Source organism: Cotesia typhae, unplaced genomic scaffold, assembly GCF_013202065.1.
Source record: "Cotesia typhae breed Kobodo isofemale line unplaced genomic scaffold, CoteBio_Ctyphae contig_43, whole genome shotgun sequence".
NCBI lineage: Eukaryota > Metazoa > Arthropoda > Insecta > Hymenoptera > Braconidae > Cotesia > Cotesia typhae.
This window is the reverse complement of record NW_027423752.1, coordinates 230,113-247,914: the sequence shown is the minus strand read 5'-3', so window position 1 is coordinate 247,914 and position 17,802 is coordinate 230,113. Positions and strand designations below refer to the sequence as shown.

The 17,802-nt window shown below is 26.5% G+C and overlaps 1 protein-coding gene across 4 annotated transcripts in view; it reads left to right on the top strand.

Moving 5' to 3' along the window:
- Positions 1-17,802, top strand: part of Kdm3 (Lysine demethylase 3) — a 133,893-nt gene that overhangs the window by 97,839 nt on the left and 18,252 nt on the right. For all 4 annotated transcript variants that reach the window (XM_074244322.1, XM_074244320.1, XM_074244319.1 and 1 more), the window contains exon 10: positions 13,143-13,290. In XM_074244322.1, the coding sequence (XP_074100423.1) occupies positions 13,143-13,290 (148 nt within the window). The remainder of the gene's footprint in view (positions 1-13,142; positions 13,291-17,802) is intronic.

Below are 17,802 nucleotides of genomic sequence, written 5' to 3'. Positions count from 1 at the left end.
GCAACAAACAGACGCTAAAGGTCACGCCTTAACGAGCTCTCACTTCATCGTTATTTTTTTTATTTATTATTTATTTTTTTATTTCTTCATATATGTTTTTATTATTAAGCACTAACAATAAATTACTCTTCTTTTATTTATTCAAACGTTATTTATTTTTAAATACTTCTGTATCACTTTTTAAATTTTTTGCATGCTCCATTTTTTTTTTTTTTTTAATTCAATATTTTTGACTAAGTTTTATAAAAAAAAAAAATTAAATATTTTTGACTAAATTTTTTTTTATAAAACTTAGTCAAAAATATTGAGGATTTAATTTTTTAAGAAAATACAAATGTCTTTATGACGCTCAATTTAAAATGATTTATTTTTAAATCTTTAATTAATAAGTTAATTTTTTTTATTCATACTATTCAATAAAAAATGGTTCAGTTAGGGGATTACTTTTTATTTTTTTACTTGTGATTAATTACACACGGACTGAGGTCAGTGTTTGAACGATCTGATGTGATGAAAATACCATTGAAAACGTTTATCTTCGTCTGGATGACGCGCAAGTCGACAGATGCTCGGATCGTTATTCGCAAGATGGCCGTCCGACGTCGTCGTCTTGCTACTCGTCGACACGTGACCCCGTATATACTAACAATGTCTTTTATACATACTTTATTATCTATAGTTACTTGGCGTATCAAGTTTTTACTATCAAAATTTTTAATACTGAATTACAAACCTAAAAAAAAATTTTTTTTTTTTTTCAAAAAAAAATTGGAGTTAAATTTTCTTTAAAAATTTTTTTTTACTCCAAAATTGTTCTTAATTTATAATATTTAAAAAAAAATTTTAAGAAAAAAAAATTAATTATTTTCTCAAAAATTTTTGGCGGATTTTTCAAATTGAAAAATTTTTTAAAAAATTTTATTCTATTTTTTTTTTTTTTTTCGTTGAGTAATAGGTGTACTTTACGTATTTTTAAAACGTAATTGAACTGCAATTAAGAAACGTGTGGCATTTTTTAAAGATAAAAAAAAAATATGATATAAGATAAATGTAATAACTTTTGTTATTGATAATTCTTCTATTTCAATAATTTCTAACACATTTTTTTATTTTTATAATAATGATAATTAAGCGTTAATTTAAGTGATCATAACCAGTATTGTGAAAAATGATATTAATATTAATATTAACGAGGTTTTAAATACAAAGTAAGTTTCTACAAGGTATTTAAATATATTATTTTATACGTGTATAAAAATATCATTGACGTAAAGTTAAATAAAATCAAATAAGTCAAATACTTATGTGTAATATATTGACAGAAAGGTGAGTGCCTCAAGTGGTTGACTTGTTAATGTAATACACCCGTTTCATATTATTTTAAATATATTATATATGTAATACATATATAAATTGAAATTTGAATATTCGAGTACATACGATGTCGTATTCATTAATAGCCTTTGTCAAATACAAATAAACGAGTTATTTAATCATTGATGTAATTAATAAACCAAAGGTAAAATTTATACATATGAAATGGAAGTTTAAATGATATGAAATCTTAATGGGAAACGGTAAATTTTAATCACAATTATTTTCATTGTTTTTAATTGAGCTTTATCATTAAGAAAATAATTGCTTTAATAGGAAATTTGATATTAAAAAAATTTTAATTAAAGTACTAATTGTACCAGCTACATTCAATCATCTAAAATTTAAATAATTATTATTTAATCAATTGTTCAATATTTAATTGATTATTTAATAAGGTTTTTATCTTTAAATATTATTGGCATAAATAATTGTACAATTTTTCAAAAATAATTTTTTTTTTCAGGTTTTTTGAATAAAAATGACTAAAAGAATTTTATTTTAATTTTTTAAATTATTATTTGGCTCTGAATTTTTTTTTTTTTTAATTAAGAAAAAATTAAAAAATTTTTTTCATAGCAATTTATTTTCAAAATTTTCTTCCATTTATTCATTATTATTAATCACAAAAAAATTTTAAAAAAGACAAAAATTATTTTGGAGCAAGAAGAAATTTTCTTGGCTCAAAAAAATTTTTTTAATATTAATATTAATAGAATAATAATTTTAAAAAGTTTTAAAATAAATCCTGTCATTAAAATCTAAATATTCATTATAAATAAAAAATTAAACCTCAATTAGCAGAACAATGAAATATTTACTCCAAAACTAAAATTAAAAGCTCCACAGATTTCTACATGAGCATAAATTTAAACTTCCATATAAATTTTTAAGTACAATTAAAAGCACTGACGATGTTTAACAATTTTCGATAAAATTTTAAAAATAAAATCAATCCAAGAATAAAAAAAAAAAAACATTTTATATTTTATTTAATTTAAAATAAATGACGAACATGCGTTGTTTTATTACTGAGTAATAAAATCTTTATCTTGGTTAGTTACAAAGTATCATTAATTAAATATAATACGGCTGATTTTATTAAACATTAAACAGAATAATAATTTAAAAGAATGTAATAGATTGCATTTATATTACCGAGTGACTAAGTTATCCCGCGTCTAAGACTACATTATTATCTATACCATGGCTATCACCGCGTTGAATAAGTATGAATAAGTGAATAAGTGATGCGGAGCGGCGTCCGGGGGTGGAGGTGGAGGCGGAGGCGGAGGCGGGGGTGGTTCAACCAGCCGCTGCGGGTGTACCGTATAGTAGAATCGTCGCGTATTAGTCACGCTGTTATTTTGCCGGTAACAGAGCACAGAGAGCAACAGAACTAAACACTACTGTATATGTAACAGTATAAGTGATATGTAGGTACTAACTCGCGACACAATGCCTGACTACTCTACATGCAAGGTCGTCATTGTCTATCCTTGAATTATCCGTCACTAAAAACAAAATACATGTATAATCAGACACAGACACAGACACAGACATAGACATAGACAGAGATAAACACCGGCTCAGACGCACACTTACACAGATAGTTAAAAAGTTGTTAACCTGTCTGATGATTTGTCTGACAGAGACAAATGTTCAAAAGTTTAAATTGGATAATCGGTAAAACATCATTCACACACACACACTCTACGTCTACTGTTACAAAAAATAACAGTTTGGGTTTCTTTCAATCTCGCTTTCCATGAAACGCACGTGGATCGATAGAACGCACTTCCCCTCTAGGAATCTGCAGAGGGGTTCTACATATAAACTCCTCTCTATCCCCGTCCATACATACACACTCCAACTACAAAGACAAGATATACAAAGACACGCAACTCCCACGTTGTTCCGAGATTAAACTGTCACCGCGGGAGATACGAAGGGACAGGCTACGTACTTATACAATATATATATATATATATATATATATATATATATATATATATATATATATATATATATATATATGTCTTCTCGTTGAACTCTTTCTTTATCTCCATCATTCCCTCTTTCATCTTTCCCTCAACCTTTATTTTATCCAATACCGACTGTAATAATTTGTACTTAGCTGGTATACGAGAAAAATTCGCGAAAAACAAGCTGCAGGTTTTATTAAAATGTAAACTTTACTTCAAACTCTTTTAAATGTCTAAATTATTTAATTTTTCTGGTGAGCTTCGGAATTTTCTTTTTAAAAAAAAAAAAGTCATTTTGGAATGTATGAACAGATGTATTTATATTAAATACGTCGTTATTAGTCTTTATAATCCAAGATTTAATCTATCTATTGAATATTATATTTATTTATACTAATGTAATCATTTTTAATCAAGAAGATTATTTTAGAGAATTTCATTGAATCAAATAAAAATTAATTAAACCAGGAAAAAATTTTTAATTTAATAAATTTTTTTTTTTTTGTTTAAAAGAATTAAATTATTCGAGATTTTTTTTTTTTTTACAAGTATAATTTGATCAAAAAATTTATTTCAATATTTAATAAACGTTATATTCATTGTTTATAATTATTGATTTGTAAAATCCAAAAATTTTATTCTTAAGATAATATCAATATAATTATACTGATAAAAAAATTAACTTTTGAATTTAAACAAATATTTTCTTTTAATTCCAATTAAATTAAAATTTATCCCAAAAATGATGATTTGATGATATAATAATTTGAATTAAGAAAAAATTAATAAAATTTTATTGAGCCAAGAATTTTGTTCTTCACAGGAAAAGAACAAGATGACACTGGATATCATCCCAGATTATACTCAGTGATATCTGGGTTATACTCATTATAATCTAAATTACACTCGTTGTAATCTGGATTATAATAGCTACTATCTGAAATTTTTTTTTCCCTCAGTATAATCTTGGATGATATTCAGTGTCATCTTGTTCTTTCCGTGAAGAAATTTTTCTTTCTGTATAGAAAAATCTGGTCGATATATTAAATTTATTCAATAAGTCCATTGAACGAAGGATTAACGAATTAATAATTGTTATTTAAAAATATGACAATTATCATCAACAATACATTAATATTCTCATTAAAAATATACACTATAATCAACCGCGTGTCTAACCTTAGCTTCTATCCAAAACATATTTAAAAACATTATTAGGAATTAATAAAAACTCAAGAATGATCCAACCATAAGTGAAATAATAATGCAAGGACATCAACAATTTTCTCTTAAGTTTTTACTAAAAATTTTTTTATTTTATTCTTATCCTCTTCCTGGTCTCAGTACATATGTACACGAAAGAGCGTACATAAATAAATAAAATCCACATATCTCTGGTCTGTGTGTGTGTGTGTGTGTGTGTGTGTGAGAACGCATGCAGTATATTTTTTGCGACCGGATAGAAGTCGTGGCTGAGTTGGCCGCTCGGCGATCGGTCACGGAGAGAGTGAGGGAGAGAGAGCAGGCTTGAGCAATTGGGTTGTGTTTTTAATAATGCTTACACATAACACAACTGAGAGAGGAAGAGCGAGTCTCATACATACAAACCTAGAACAAATGTGTGAGTCGCTTGCGAGGGGGCGAGTGAGGACCGACCAAGTGCCAGTAAATAAGGGGCTGGGGTTCTGTTCTGTTCCAGGGGAGGTAACGGGTGACTACTAGTCACTGTTGTGAGTTGTGCAGACATTTACACAGCCAAATGAAAGAGCGACTCACACAGTACTATACACCGGACAGTTATATTTATATGTATATAGAAATAAATGTAAATTGTTGCGAACAAGTACGAGTGTTTGGTTCAGTTTAGTTGTGTGCCAACGTTTTCTCGATTCTCGAGCTAAGCGTGCAGTACATAGGTACAGAGAGTACTTTACCTATGTACTACACCTATTACCGTCTATACCCTGTGACTATACTAGTAAGAGTTCGAGTTCGAGCCCGAGCAGCGCAACGTGGCGGGGGGACAGGGGAGTAAGGAGAAGAGAAGAGAAGAGAAGCGCTCATAATGTGTATGAACTAGCGGTAGAATACTCCCAGTACTTCTGGGATCTATGGTGGGGGAAGCTACCACAATATTGGCGTCTAAGCGGCAACTCAAGGGTGGGGTTAAATTTCCCCCGTGGTGGGGGCGCTACGTTCTCAACGCTGCTGCAGTAGAGTAGCGGCCTTCGACGCGGTTTGATTATACGGCTATAACGTGTGAAAGCGCCGTTAATTTTTTCTCTTTTCGACCTCATTTAATGATACTTAGTTACTTACACTGTGGATTATTATTTATTAATTAATATTATTATTAATACACGTGGTATTTAAATCCGTGATTGGATTAAAGTGAAAAATAATATCGGATATATTTTTTAGTTTATTTTTCATTGTACTCCGAGAGTCCAAGGTCTTTTGTTCTTGTGAATACTATTGTAAGAGACGTGCTGCGATTAGCCTCGCTCTCTTTCCGCTAAAGGATACGTTTCAATAAGGCTCTCATCTTTCATTTATTTATTATTATTAACGACTGTGAAGTGGATTTTTTAATTTTATTAATAAAATAAAGTAATTGGAAATCTTCGTGATGGTGCAGCAAGTGAGTTTTTTTTTTTCGAGTTTTAAATTTAGTTTTTTGGAATAACACTGAAGTTGGCTGACATTAAAAAATTGTTTTAATATTTTATAATAATGCAATAGTTAAAAAAAAAAAAAAATTCACATGTAAAAATTTTTAGAAGCCTTTTTTTTTTTTTTATTGTAATTAATTTGTTATTAAAATTTTTAAAATTGACAGCTGACCGCTAACTTCAGGATTATTTTTTGGAATGATACTGAAGTTAGCTGACATTAAAAATTATTTAAAAAATTTATAATTATGCAATTATTAAAAAAAAAAAATTAATTAAAAAATTTCACATGTGAAAATAATAAAAAAAAAAAAAAAGTAATAAAAATTAAAAGTGAAAATTTTTTATTGTAATTGATTTGTTATTAAAATTTAAAAAATTAACAGCTGACGGCTAACTTCAGTATTATTTTTTGGATAAATTAAATACTAAAGTTTTGTTTTTTATTTTTTAGTTAATGCTGTGAATATTGTTGTTTTCATTTAAAGAGGGGGAGTTCTCCGTTATCCCTCTTGTGAGAGTACTAATGTACAGTGAGTGAAGATGGCACAGTGATACAGGAGTTTTAATAGCAGTGAGGTCATTAACCTGTGAGAATACTAGAATAATATTATTTTATTTTGTTTTTATTTTATTATTGTTATTTTATAAATAATAATAATAATAATAATAATATTTTTGTAATTAAGAGTGATACAGTGCGCTGTGTGTTGAATGGTGAATTGGTGCTTTAATTAAAGTAAATGATGATACTGAGTAATTATTGCTCGTCATTATCATCGTCGTTAACGTTAATAGTATCAAGATCAGGATCAGCATTTGCAAGTAAAAAATGCCACCGGTGCTAGGAGGTGGTGGTGCGGCAGCGATGGCGGTACTTCCGGCAAGCCCGCAGACTGCTGCCGCAACTTCGGGTAACCCGCATTCCCATCATCACCATCATCATCCAAGTCACCATCATCATCATCACCACAGCAACCACCATCACCAGAATGTGTCTGCACCCGGACAAACTCAACTTTTATTGACTGCCGCGGCTACTAATGCCGCTAATCAATCAACAGCCCAATCACAATTGCTGTATCAGCCATACAATTTAATGCCCGGGGGATCTCCTTCTCAGCCAAGTGCGTTTCAGCACCACCATTCGTCTTCCGGTCATCATAATCCTCATCAACAGTTTCTACATGATCCGGCTCATCTGTAAGTTTCGTTGTTATAGTTTTAATTACTGGTCATTAATTAAATCAAAGAAAAAAAAAATTAAAATTAAGTTTGTCGACATCTAAAAATTAAAAAAAATTTTTTTACTAAAAAATTAAAAAAATATTTTTCAATTGTTAAAAACTTGAAGAAATTTTTTAAAAATATTTTTTAGTTCTAAAATTTGCCGATAGCGAAAAAAATTTTTTTTTATTAATTGAAGCAATAAAAAAATATTTTTAAAAAATTGCACGTGTAGTTTTTCAAATTTTTTACATGTAGAATTTTTTTTTTTTTTTTTTTTTTTTTTCATTTTTTTATAACAATTTTAATAATAAAAAAATTTTAGATGGTTAATTTAATTTTTATAAAATTTTTAGAATTTTTTTTATTGAAAAAATTGATTAAATTTAATCAAGCAGATATTTTATAATTTTAATAATATTTTTGACAAATTAATTATGGCAAAAAAAAAATTTCAAATAAATAATTGATATTTAGAAATTTAAAAAAATTAAAAATGCTATTTTTTAAAAATTTATTTTGGAAACAAATTTGTTTGCTAAATAAAATTTAAAAATTGTCAAAAAAAATTTTTTTTTAATTTTCTTGAAAAATTATACGTGCAATTTTAAAAAAAAAATTTTTTACTTCTAATTTAATAAATAAATAAAAAAAAAAAAAATTAAAAACGTCGGCTAACATTTGTTTTATAAAGAAAAAGTAAAAGTTGTTTAATGTTGTTATTGTCACTTAAATTATATTATCTGTTCATCAATTGTTTTTATTTGGAGCTACTCCAAGTATTGATTTATTGTCAGTTATTATCACGGGCATTTAAATTCAAACAACGGAACAATGACTATCAGATATAGTACGAGAATTCTTTATCCGAGCGAGCCGAGTCAGCTACTTGCATTGAAGATTGTTAAATCTTTAAATCAAGTTTTCATGCTGTAGTACTCGAGGAAATACTGGAAGAGAGATGGATAGGATAATACCGAGATAGAGGGAGGAAAAAAAATGGATTTTTTTTCTCCAGGTAGCTTGAGAGCATTGTCAGACAAGAAACAGTGACTGGTTTCTTTGTCGCTACGGGATACATATCTACCTGCTGTTATTCTGTACTACAGACAATATATATCCCTTTTGGGAATTTTAAAATCCAGACTAGCCCTTCTTAAGGCTATTTTACTTAATACACGTTAAACTTGTGATTTAAACTCTCCAAGGTCATGCAATGTCAGCTTTAATTTGGCTATTTAAATTTAATAATTACACTGTAATTATCAAAAATATTAAATCTCTTTCTTTTGGGAATTTTTGTTCCTTTCTTTATATTATTCATAATACTTCAAGGTCATTTGTAAATATTATTGTGAAAGATAATTTATTGGTGATATTGATCATGCTTTTGTTATTTATGAATAATAGAGAGAATATTAATTATTATTAAAAAAGTAAGAGGTAAAATGGTGATAAAGAATCTTTTAGATGTGATCTAGGTCAACAGACGTATATCTCAACACTAAAAAGTATTCGAATAAATTCTTGTCTCTTTATTATTATTTATTATTATCTATACATACAATACTCGTGCAATTGTAGATATTAATGCTTGGAATTTATTCAAGCATTGAGACAAGAATTATTGTCGAGTAATATAAAGAAATGAATTTATTTATGTACAACTTAGATACATATATACATATTTATTTATTTATATTTGTAATGGATTTAACACAAGCGACTGCGTGACTTATATTTATTATTTTTATCATCATAAACTCTTGGAAATGCCACGGCTGTAACGACAATTAGATAACGATTAATAATGTCTTAAGACTATTATTGCATCGTATCATATCGAGTGAGTGTCTCACTTAAAGCTTTTTAAAACAGTGATTATACGATATCTCTCGTTAAAACTATTTAATGATACCACACTAATCTACTCATTACAGAAACAATTAAATTATCTCTTACTACAGTGATTTAAAAAATATTTTTTTTTTTTTTTTTTATCTTTGTACGTATCAAATTTAAAAATTTTTCAGATCATCACTTTTTTTTATTTTGCTACTAGATAGCTTTGTTAATTTATCTCTTGTTTATATTTCTCGTGTAGACATCTGTTAAAAAATTATTATCATCAATGACATACATTGTAAATTTATTATTTTTTTTTTTTTTAAATTATTACAAAGAAATTTTTTTTTAAATTCCACTAATATTTTTTTTTTTTTTTTTTTGATAAACCAATTATTTAAAAATTTAAATTTGTGATTAAAAAAATTTTTTTAATTTGCAAACTTGTTTTATGAAAATTATTTTATGAAAAATTTTATGAAAAATATTAAAAACATTTCCGAATTCCGATGGATAATGAGAGAACTTGATAACCCCTGAAGCAAAATACTATCATGCTCATTCGGAAATTCCTAGAGTAATAATATCCTCGGGCAAAAATCCTATAATTATAAAAATAGCTTTTTTTTTTATTAACCTATTTAATCCGCTGTTAAATGACTTGCTGATAATGAAAATGAAAAATAACAAGAATTTTATATTGTTGTAAACAATTTAATTATTTATCCATAAATTAATTTTTTCAATATTTTGTACGGTAGGTCATGCAAACTAGTCAACAATAGTTAAAATGCAGATGAGATATGTGACCTCGACTGTGTGACATCAATATAAAAATTACGATTATTGTCCACGCGATAAATTTATTGAATATGAAATAAAATAAAAGTTTAGTTGGAATTTAGCTTGACAGAATTCTCATCACAGACAAAATAAAAACTACTGAGAAAAAAATTAAAAAAAAAAACAACTAATGTATATAACGTGTACATAATAGTAAAGAAAGCTGGTTGGCACGTTGCCCACTTGGCTCCGATACTTTTTAACGTGGGTGTAGCGTGAACAATCTCTTTCTTCTTTGCTCTGGATATCCGCAATGATATTATCTTGTGCGCTTACATTATTTTCCTCACAAATTTTATCAGCTTGAGCTTTGTGGGAGTAGTAAATAAGTGTATAGAGGATCTAGTTTAATGTTGGACGTATTAAAGTCTACAGTAGACGACCTGACATGGATTTCCTTTGGGTCATCAGACAGTAAAAATCAACTGTGTTGTAAAACTCCGTTAGGGAATTGGATTTTATTAAACAATTTTATATTTTAAACTGGAGCCAATTTTCACGGTGATTTATTGAGCAGTTGAATAATGCAATTAATCTGATAGAGTTTATAATAAGATTAATTTATAATTTATTTTATAAATATTCTATTAGATTTCCCTTATAGCTGTGGGGGTCATTGGCCTCGTCTACTGGAATTCAACCAACAGCTTTTCGTGACTTATCCCTTCAAACTATTATCTATTATATGCATTATTTTCTTTTATATGTAATTCACTTCTCTTCGTCTTTCTTATGGTTTTAGACCCTCATTTTATTGTCTGGAGCGTGAAAAAAAAAATTCAAACTGGGGGATGTTCGATATTACCCGTTTTAGCTTAGGATTCACAGGCTATTGCGATTGGTTCGTCCCTTTGATATTCAGGCATACAGTTAAACAAAATATATACCTACGTGTATGGACATACACACATATAAAAAAGCAATGGGGGAGAAAAGAAAATGAAACTACTAGGCTATTATATTTTAACTCACGTTCCCCTATTCAGCTTTCCACCCTCGTTTACATGTACATATGTATTTGTATGTATTATATAAAAAGTGGATACTCATCGATCAATGATATTTGATATTTGTCAATGTCGTGTTGTTAAATAAAAAAATTTAATATAATTGATAAAAAAAAAAAATAAATATAAAGATTTATAGAAAAATTTTGATTATAGAATTAAAAGACGTCTGATAATTTAAGGTTTTATTTAATAAATAAATTGACGCAAAAAAAAATTGAAAAATTGCACTTGTCATTTAAAATTAAAAAAAATTTTTTTTTTTTAATTTTTTTTATAAAAATTTTTATATTAAAAAATTTTTTACTCCAAAAATTATTTAATATAAAAAAATTTTTTTTTTAATTTTACTGTCATTTTTTATCACTAAAATTTTTTTAAATTAAGTGTAATTAATTTAAACTTAAAAAATTTTTATACTCTGATATTCTAAAATATTTTAGAAAGTTTAAAAAAATTTTAATAGAATTAATTACAAAAAAAATGATAAATTACATCAAAACATGACTTTGAATAAAAATAATTAATTTAAAGTCTATAAAATAATAAATTTGATTTAAAATGTTCCACAATAATGTGAACTCACTCACCTATGATATAAAGATGAAAACAATTTTATTTATTACTTGCTATTAAATCTATATTTAGTATCCTTTATTATTTGTTATGATTAATTGATTATGGAATGATATATTGCGATATATAATGATATATTTATGTTTTTAAATTTAAAAGTTGATGTATAAATATATAGATGATTGTAAAAACACGCGAACATATTACACGAGTATTAAAGTTAAATTGCGTCACTTAGAAATCATCGGGGAAACCAGTTTACGAGTGCAGAAAGCGTAAGAATCTAATTGTTGATTTGTTCTCATTGCGAGAACAAATTTTTTTTTTTTTTTTTTTTTAATTAAACAAATAAATTATCAAACTATTAAAAATATTTCTGATAAATTTTTAAAACAAACCAGCTGATTGCATAAGCTTGATTATAAATATTATAAAAAAAATAAACAATAAATTTAATATCATAAAAAAATAAATGAGATGCGCAAAATGCGTACGCCTCTTTAAGTAATTTGCACCAGAGTATTTTCACAGGCTTCTGGTTTATCCAGTTTTTTAATTTTTCAAAGGTTGATGCCGTTCTCTTATTCTTAATAACCGGTTCAGTTTCCCGTCCAATTCAATATACTCCATTGCATACTACAAACCACGCAACGCCACAAAAAATAAAGTAACATTAAAGAAAAGCGTAAAAATCATATTAAATAGAACGAATTACGTGCATAAATTTAAGTAATCAAAAAGTTGATAACTGACCTTCGTATACCATACTAAAATTTTATTAAACTTTCTATGTGTTGCTGTAGACATGTAATCTGCCAATCAAAGAACTTGGAAATATTTATTAAATTTTTTTTTTTTTTTCACTTTGAAGGAAATAGAAGAGCGTGTTATGCAAACGATAATGAATACTTATCATTTTTTTTTCTAAATATAGTTCTAGGTCTTTCTCATTTTAATGATATTAATCGGTACAGATTTTCATTAAGATATTAAATGCATATAAGTAACAGAGACGTCACTCGAGATATAATTAAAAAAAAAGATAACAATTTTTTTTTTTTTTTTTTTTTTTTTATGTCGAGAATTTACTGATAACGATGGAACAAAGTTTACCAGAGAACGTCGTGTGTGTTATTTCGTAAAGTCTGTTGAAGAAGTTTTTAAATGAAAAAGAGGCGCTGAAAGCGAATAAAGTTTATGTATATGTATAATATATAAAAATATATAAGAGATGTGAAGTTTAAGAGATAAAAAAAAAAAGAAAAAAAGGAGGCGAAGAGAGAAGAGGCAGGGAGGAAAAAGGAGGCAGATGAAAGTTTGCGACCAAGTTTATCGGCGCTGGCACCAAAGTTCCATCGTCTTGTTGACTCTTTGACGTCCTTGGAAGTTTCCAAGTTGTTTGCAAACTTACGAGTTGTGGTTGCTTTGATATGTTACTTTAAATTAGTACTTTAGTTATATTAATGTCCATAAAGTTATTTACTCTCGTTATTTATACGCTGACAAAATTTCTGTTTGTTCATAAATCATAACTTATAACTTATAACTGATAATTTTGTTTAATTTAAATAATTGTAATTTAATGAGTTTTGTATTTTTTTTATCTATTGCAGAGAAAGAAGAGAAGCTGAAGCACGGGAATTGGAAAAGCAGCAGCAAAGAGAAGCTAAAATGGATCTTGAAAAATTGGAGAAACAAAAAGCTGCCGAGCAGGCAGTACATAAACATTTTGAAGAGTCCTTTAGATTGGCACATCAAAGGGTGAGTTTCAAATTTATATTAAATATACTTAGACAATATTTAAATAAGTAAAAATTAAATAAATTTTTTGTTTTTCAATTTATTCACAATGAAAAAAATAAACTTGATCAAAATGTTTAAATTTTTAATAGCTTACTTTGCATAAAAAAATTAACTCGGTTTAAGAAAAAAAATTTTAGACCAAAAAAATAATTTTTAAAAATTAGATAATTTTTAACTAATAAAATTTTGGTAATTTTTTACGAAATTTTTTTTTTTTAAATACACAGAAAAATGAACAATTAAAAAAAAATTGATTATTACAATTTTAACAAGTTTTACAAATTTAAAAAAAAATTTCTATATTTTATTTAAAAAAAAATTCAAAAAAAGATCAAATAGAAATTTTATCCAAAAACATGATAGAAAAATTTTTTTTCTAACTTTTGGAAGCAAAAAAGTTATCAAAATCTTTATTTTTTTCTTTTACGATATTTTTTATAAAAGTCAATAAAATTACACAAAAATATTGTCTTGTTCAATAAAGTTAATTATTTAATCAGTAAACGTATAAATTTTGTGCAAATCAACAAGAAGGTCAATTAAACAAGACAATTAACTGAAATTAACATAAAAATCGATTAAATAATCTGGCATTCACGTTTAAAAACTTGTTTTACAAAACAAGAATAAAAAAAACGTTTCCAATTCTTTGAGTCGAGTAATCGATGCATTCCAGCACCTGCTTCTTTTGTTGAGCGATCCCTTGGCTCTACTCCATTTCATCAATACCCCGAGAAACCTGTCAGTGGACTTTTAGTCGCTATTGTATACATTTATCGGTACTTATATACATACATACATGCATACATAACGTGCGTTAAAGTTCCTTTCACTCATTCTTGTGTTTAAAATATTTCCCCTCAAATCCCACACCACTAAACTTATAAACCTGGTCTTCTTCTTCCTCATCCCTCAATTCTCATTTCTCGATTCGAGATTTTCCCTCTCCTGGTACTATACCCTCAATCCAAGATCGTCAATCTTTTTACAAACCCATTTGTGATACTTTCATACCTGCCCTTGAAAGCACCTTCAGTCGTTCATGAACCTCCGATACGAGTATACTGAGTTTACCGTTTTTTTTTTTTTTCTATTTCTTTTTATTTTATTAATTTCATTCTCTTTCGATCGATCGTGTTCTCGTGACCTTGAATTATAATCGCAATATATTCTCCCCTAAGTCATTAGTTATTCTATGTATACGTAATCAAATAATATTTTTTTTTGTTATTTTATCTTTTTCCCTCAATATCAAATAAATGTGAATGTGACTGATAAAAAGTAGGAAATATTATTTGGAACGTGAGTAGAATATATTATTTTTACTTAAAAAAAAAAAAAAAAAAACAGACAAGCAAAACATTTATATTTTTTTTTACACTAAATAATATTAATGATTCATGCATGTATCGGTAATTATCACGCAACTTTCATTGTTTATTATCGTAATGCACGTGTAAAACCTCGCTCGGTCTTCTTTCTAGTTCTGTCTTGTTAATTAGCAATGCTAATTGTTATTAGCATTTATAAAAATAATATTTCATATTAATTATTGATTATGCATTAAATTAATTAATTATTATATTAATAACAACCAAACAATAATACGGAAATAAAATACTTATTTTTATTTTTTATCGATTTATTGTTATTTATGTTTACACGGAAAAATTTAATTTATTGGAGTTTTAAATAACAGCCAAGTTTCTCTAGTGTGAAATTATAAATATTAAATCATGTTCAAGACATTTAGCAATTATTACAGTTTCATTTGAAATATTTTTCAGTTTATAATAGCAAAAGATTTTAACTTTGAGATTTTACTCTCACATTTCATATTTCATCCTGTAATTTTTCGTATAAATTCTTTGCATTTTGATAAATGAGCGATAGAGTTTGAGAATTACAGGTTGAGCTGTTGAAATTTACAGTATATTTATTGTTATTGGTAATTATTTACTCACACTTTCAATTTTATTTTTACAATGAAGAATATATTAATTCTCATAAAACAAAAAATGGGAATTATGAAAGTTTGAATTATTCACTATTAATTTATTAATAAAAAACTTTTAAAAATTAAAAAATAACTTCTAGTTTAAAATATAAAATTAATCTAATAAATTTAATCAAGTAAGCAGAAAAATTAAAAATTCTAAAATTCTACGATACAATTGCAAGTACTAGGTGGGGAAATAGCAGAATTAAAAGAAAAAAATTCATTCTATTTATTAAAATACATTAAAAGCTTTTAAATTTAATATTTACAATTGTCCTTGCATTATTACAAGACATAGTTTCAATTATTACAATCTGAAGTGTAATACTTGCAGTTCTTTCTACAAAAGACCGGTTTTTATTCTAAAAAGGTTGTATTCGGTTTTATTTCTCCACTTCTCTTTTTTATGTGTATTTAAATCAGTAAAAATTAATTTACTACTTCTAATAAAAATTCTCCTGAACAATTTATATTATCCTAGTCCTTTTTAAGAGGGACAGGTGTGTCAAAATCTCTCTTTCAGGAATTTCCGATGACCTAACAGTCTACCCGGATTTTCAGCTTGTTTTTACTTTTTTTTTTCTCACGCGTCAGTTTATGCCTAAATTTATTTTTTTAATTTAATTATATCAATATTAAAATCATTTTATTTTTAAATAAAAATTGTTTTTCAATTTTTTAACAGTAAATTGTAATAGAATTTATCGTAAAAATTTTAAAAAACGTTTTTCTTTTAGAGAAATTAAAAAAATCAAACATAAAATTTTTTTAAAACAATTTATTTTTAATTGTAAAAAAGTAAGATATATTTTAGGCTGTAGGGGATAATACAATAACGGGAATTTATCAGTGACATAAGATGCCATAAAATTGGGGCTGTTTCTGGGGGTGGCATGCGGGATAAAGAGGCTACATTGCTAAACTACTGAAAACTACCAACTAGGAACTATTACTAATAGACTGAAACACTCTCTCTGGTTGAACTTTAGTCAGATTAGTTCAAGTTAGACTCGCAAACTAAACTTATAATCTCGTTAACTTTCATCGTACTATATTCCCTTGAGTCAATAAGTTACTGACATCGAGTTCAAGCTTTCAAATTGACGATCCTTAATTTAGAAAAAATTATGTAATTAGAATTAAATATGTAGGTTGGGGTTATCTTATCAGACGGGAACGATATAATGTACATTTTTATTCTACTTAATCTTTAAATTCTTTTTTTCTTACAAATTTTTCCAAATTTTTTTAATCTTTAATCTTTTAGTATTCAAATATTTTTTAAAACAATGCTCAAGCATTAAAAAAAGTATAAATTAAATACAAATTTATTATTAAACATTAAAGATAAATTTTACTAGAAATTTTTTTTAATATTCTAATTCATACAAAAAAAAATCTTAAAAAATCTTGAAGCAAAAAAAATTAATGAAGAAAGTAAAAATAAAATTGTTTTTTTCTATTAAACTAGAATTCAAATTTGCGCGCGCAAGCGCGCGCCTAAATATAGTGTTTGCATATATTTTCATGCTCATGATATATTCAACCAATCACGTTACGAATAGTTTGATGCCACATACATTTCATCTCAATTTTATATAAGGATAATTTTTATGGAGGTACTTAATGAGAAAAAAAATAATTAAATTCTAGACTATGATTTTTTTAAATTCTAAAAATAATTTTTAATTTTAATTTAAAATAATAAAAATTATTATCAGTTAGAATAATCTTATAATAATCAACTAAATGACTTTTAATGATTATAGTACTTTAATATCAGTTTATTTATTGTCACACGTAGTCCGGTAATTTAAAAATATATTGAATTTTATTAATTAGCAAAATTTGTTATTAAAATCACAAAATTTTCCGAGTATTTTATCAAGCAATAAAAAAATAACTTTAAGAAGTAAAACAAAATTAAATTTGTTGCAAACAGGAAAAATTAAACAGTTAAATTTTTTTAACTTCCCAATCGAGTCCCTCCTGTCTAAAAATAAATTAAATTCAGAAGAAATAAATAAAATAAAAAAATCTTTACATTACTAAAGTGTCTGGAGTACATAAGTGGATTTTTCAGGGGTCACGTAAAAAAACGTAAATAAAAATTTTATTATTATAAATTCCATCGAAAGAGCTTTGATCCCATGTAATTGGACGAGCTCGCGCGTCGTTGGAGCCGGTAACAATCTCCGTTTACTTCTACGAAGTTACAGTACATAAAGAGTATAACATCATCAGTATCAGTCTATCTTTTTCTCTTATTTCTTTACCTTCACCTTATTCTTTATTATATATATACCGTCTTATCTACTTCTTTGTATCTCTTTGTAAATGTGTCTACTGCTTACGTAGCTGTATTGTGTGTTATACAGTACACTACACCAACTCTTCTCTGGAATAAATTGTTCCCCGAATGAATTTGCAACTCAGCAATTCTTTTAATCGTTTCAGTTTATATTTATTTT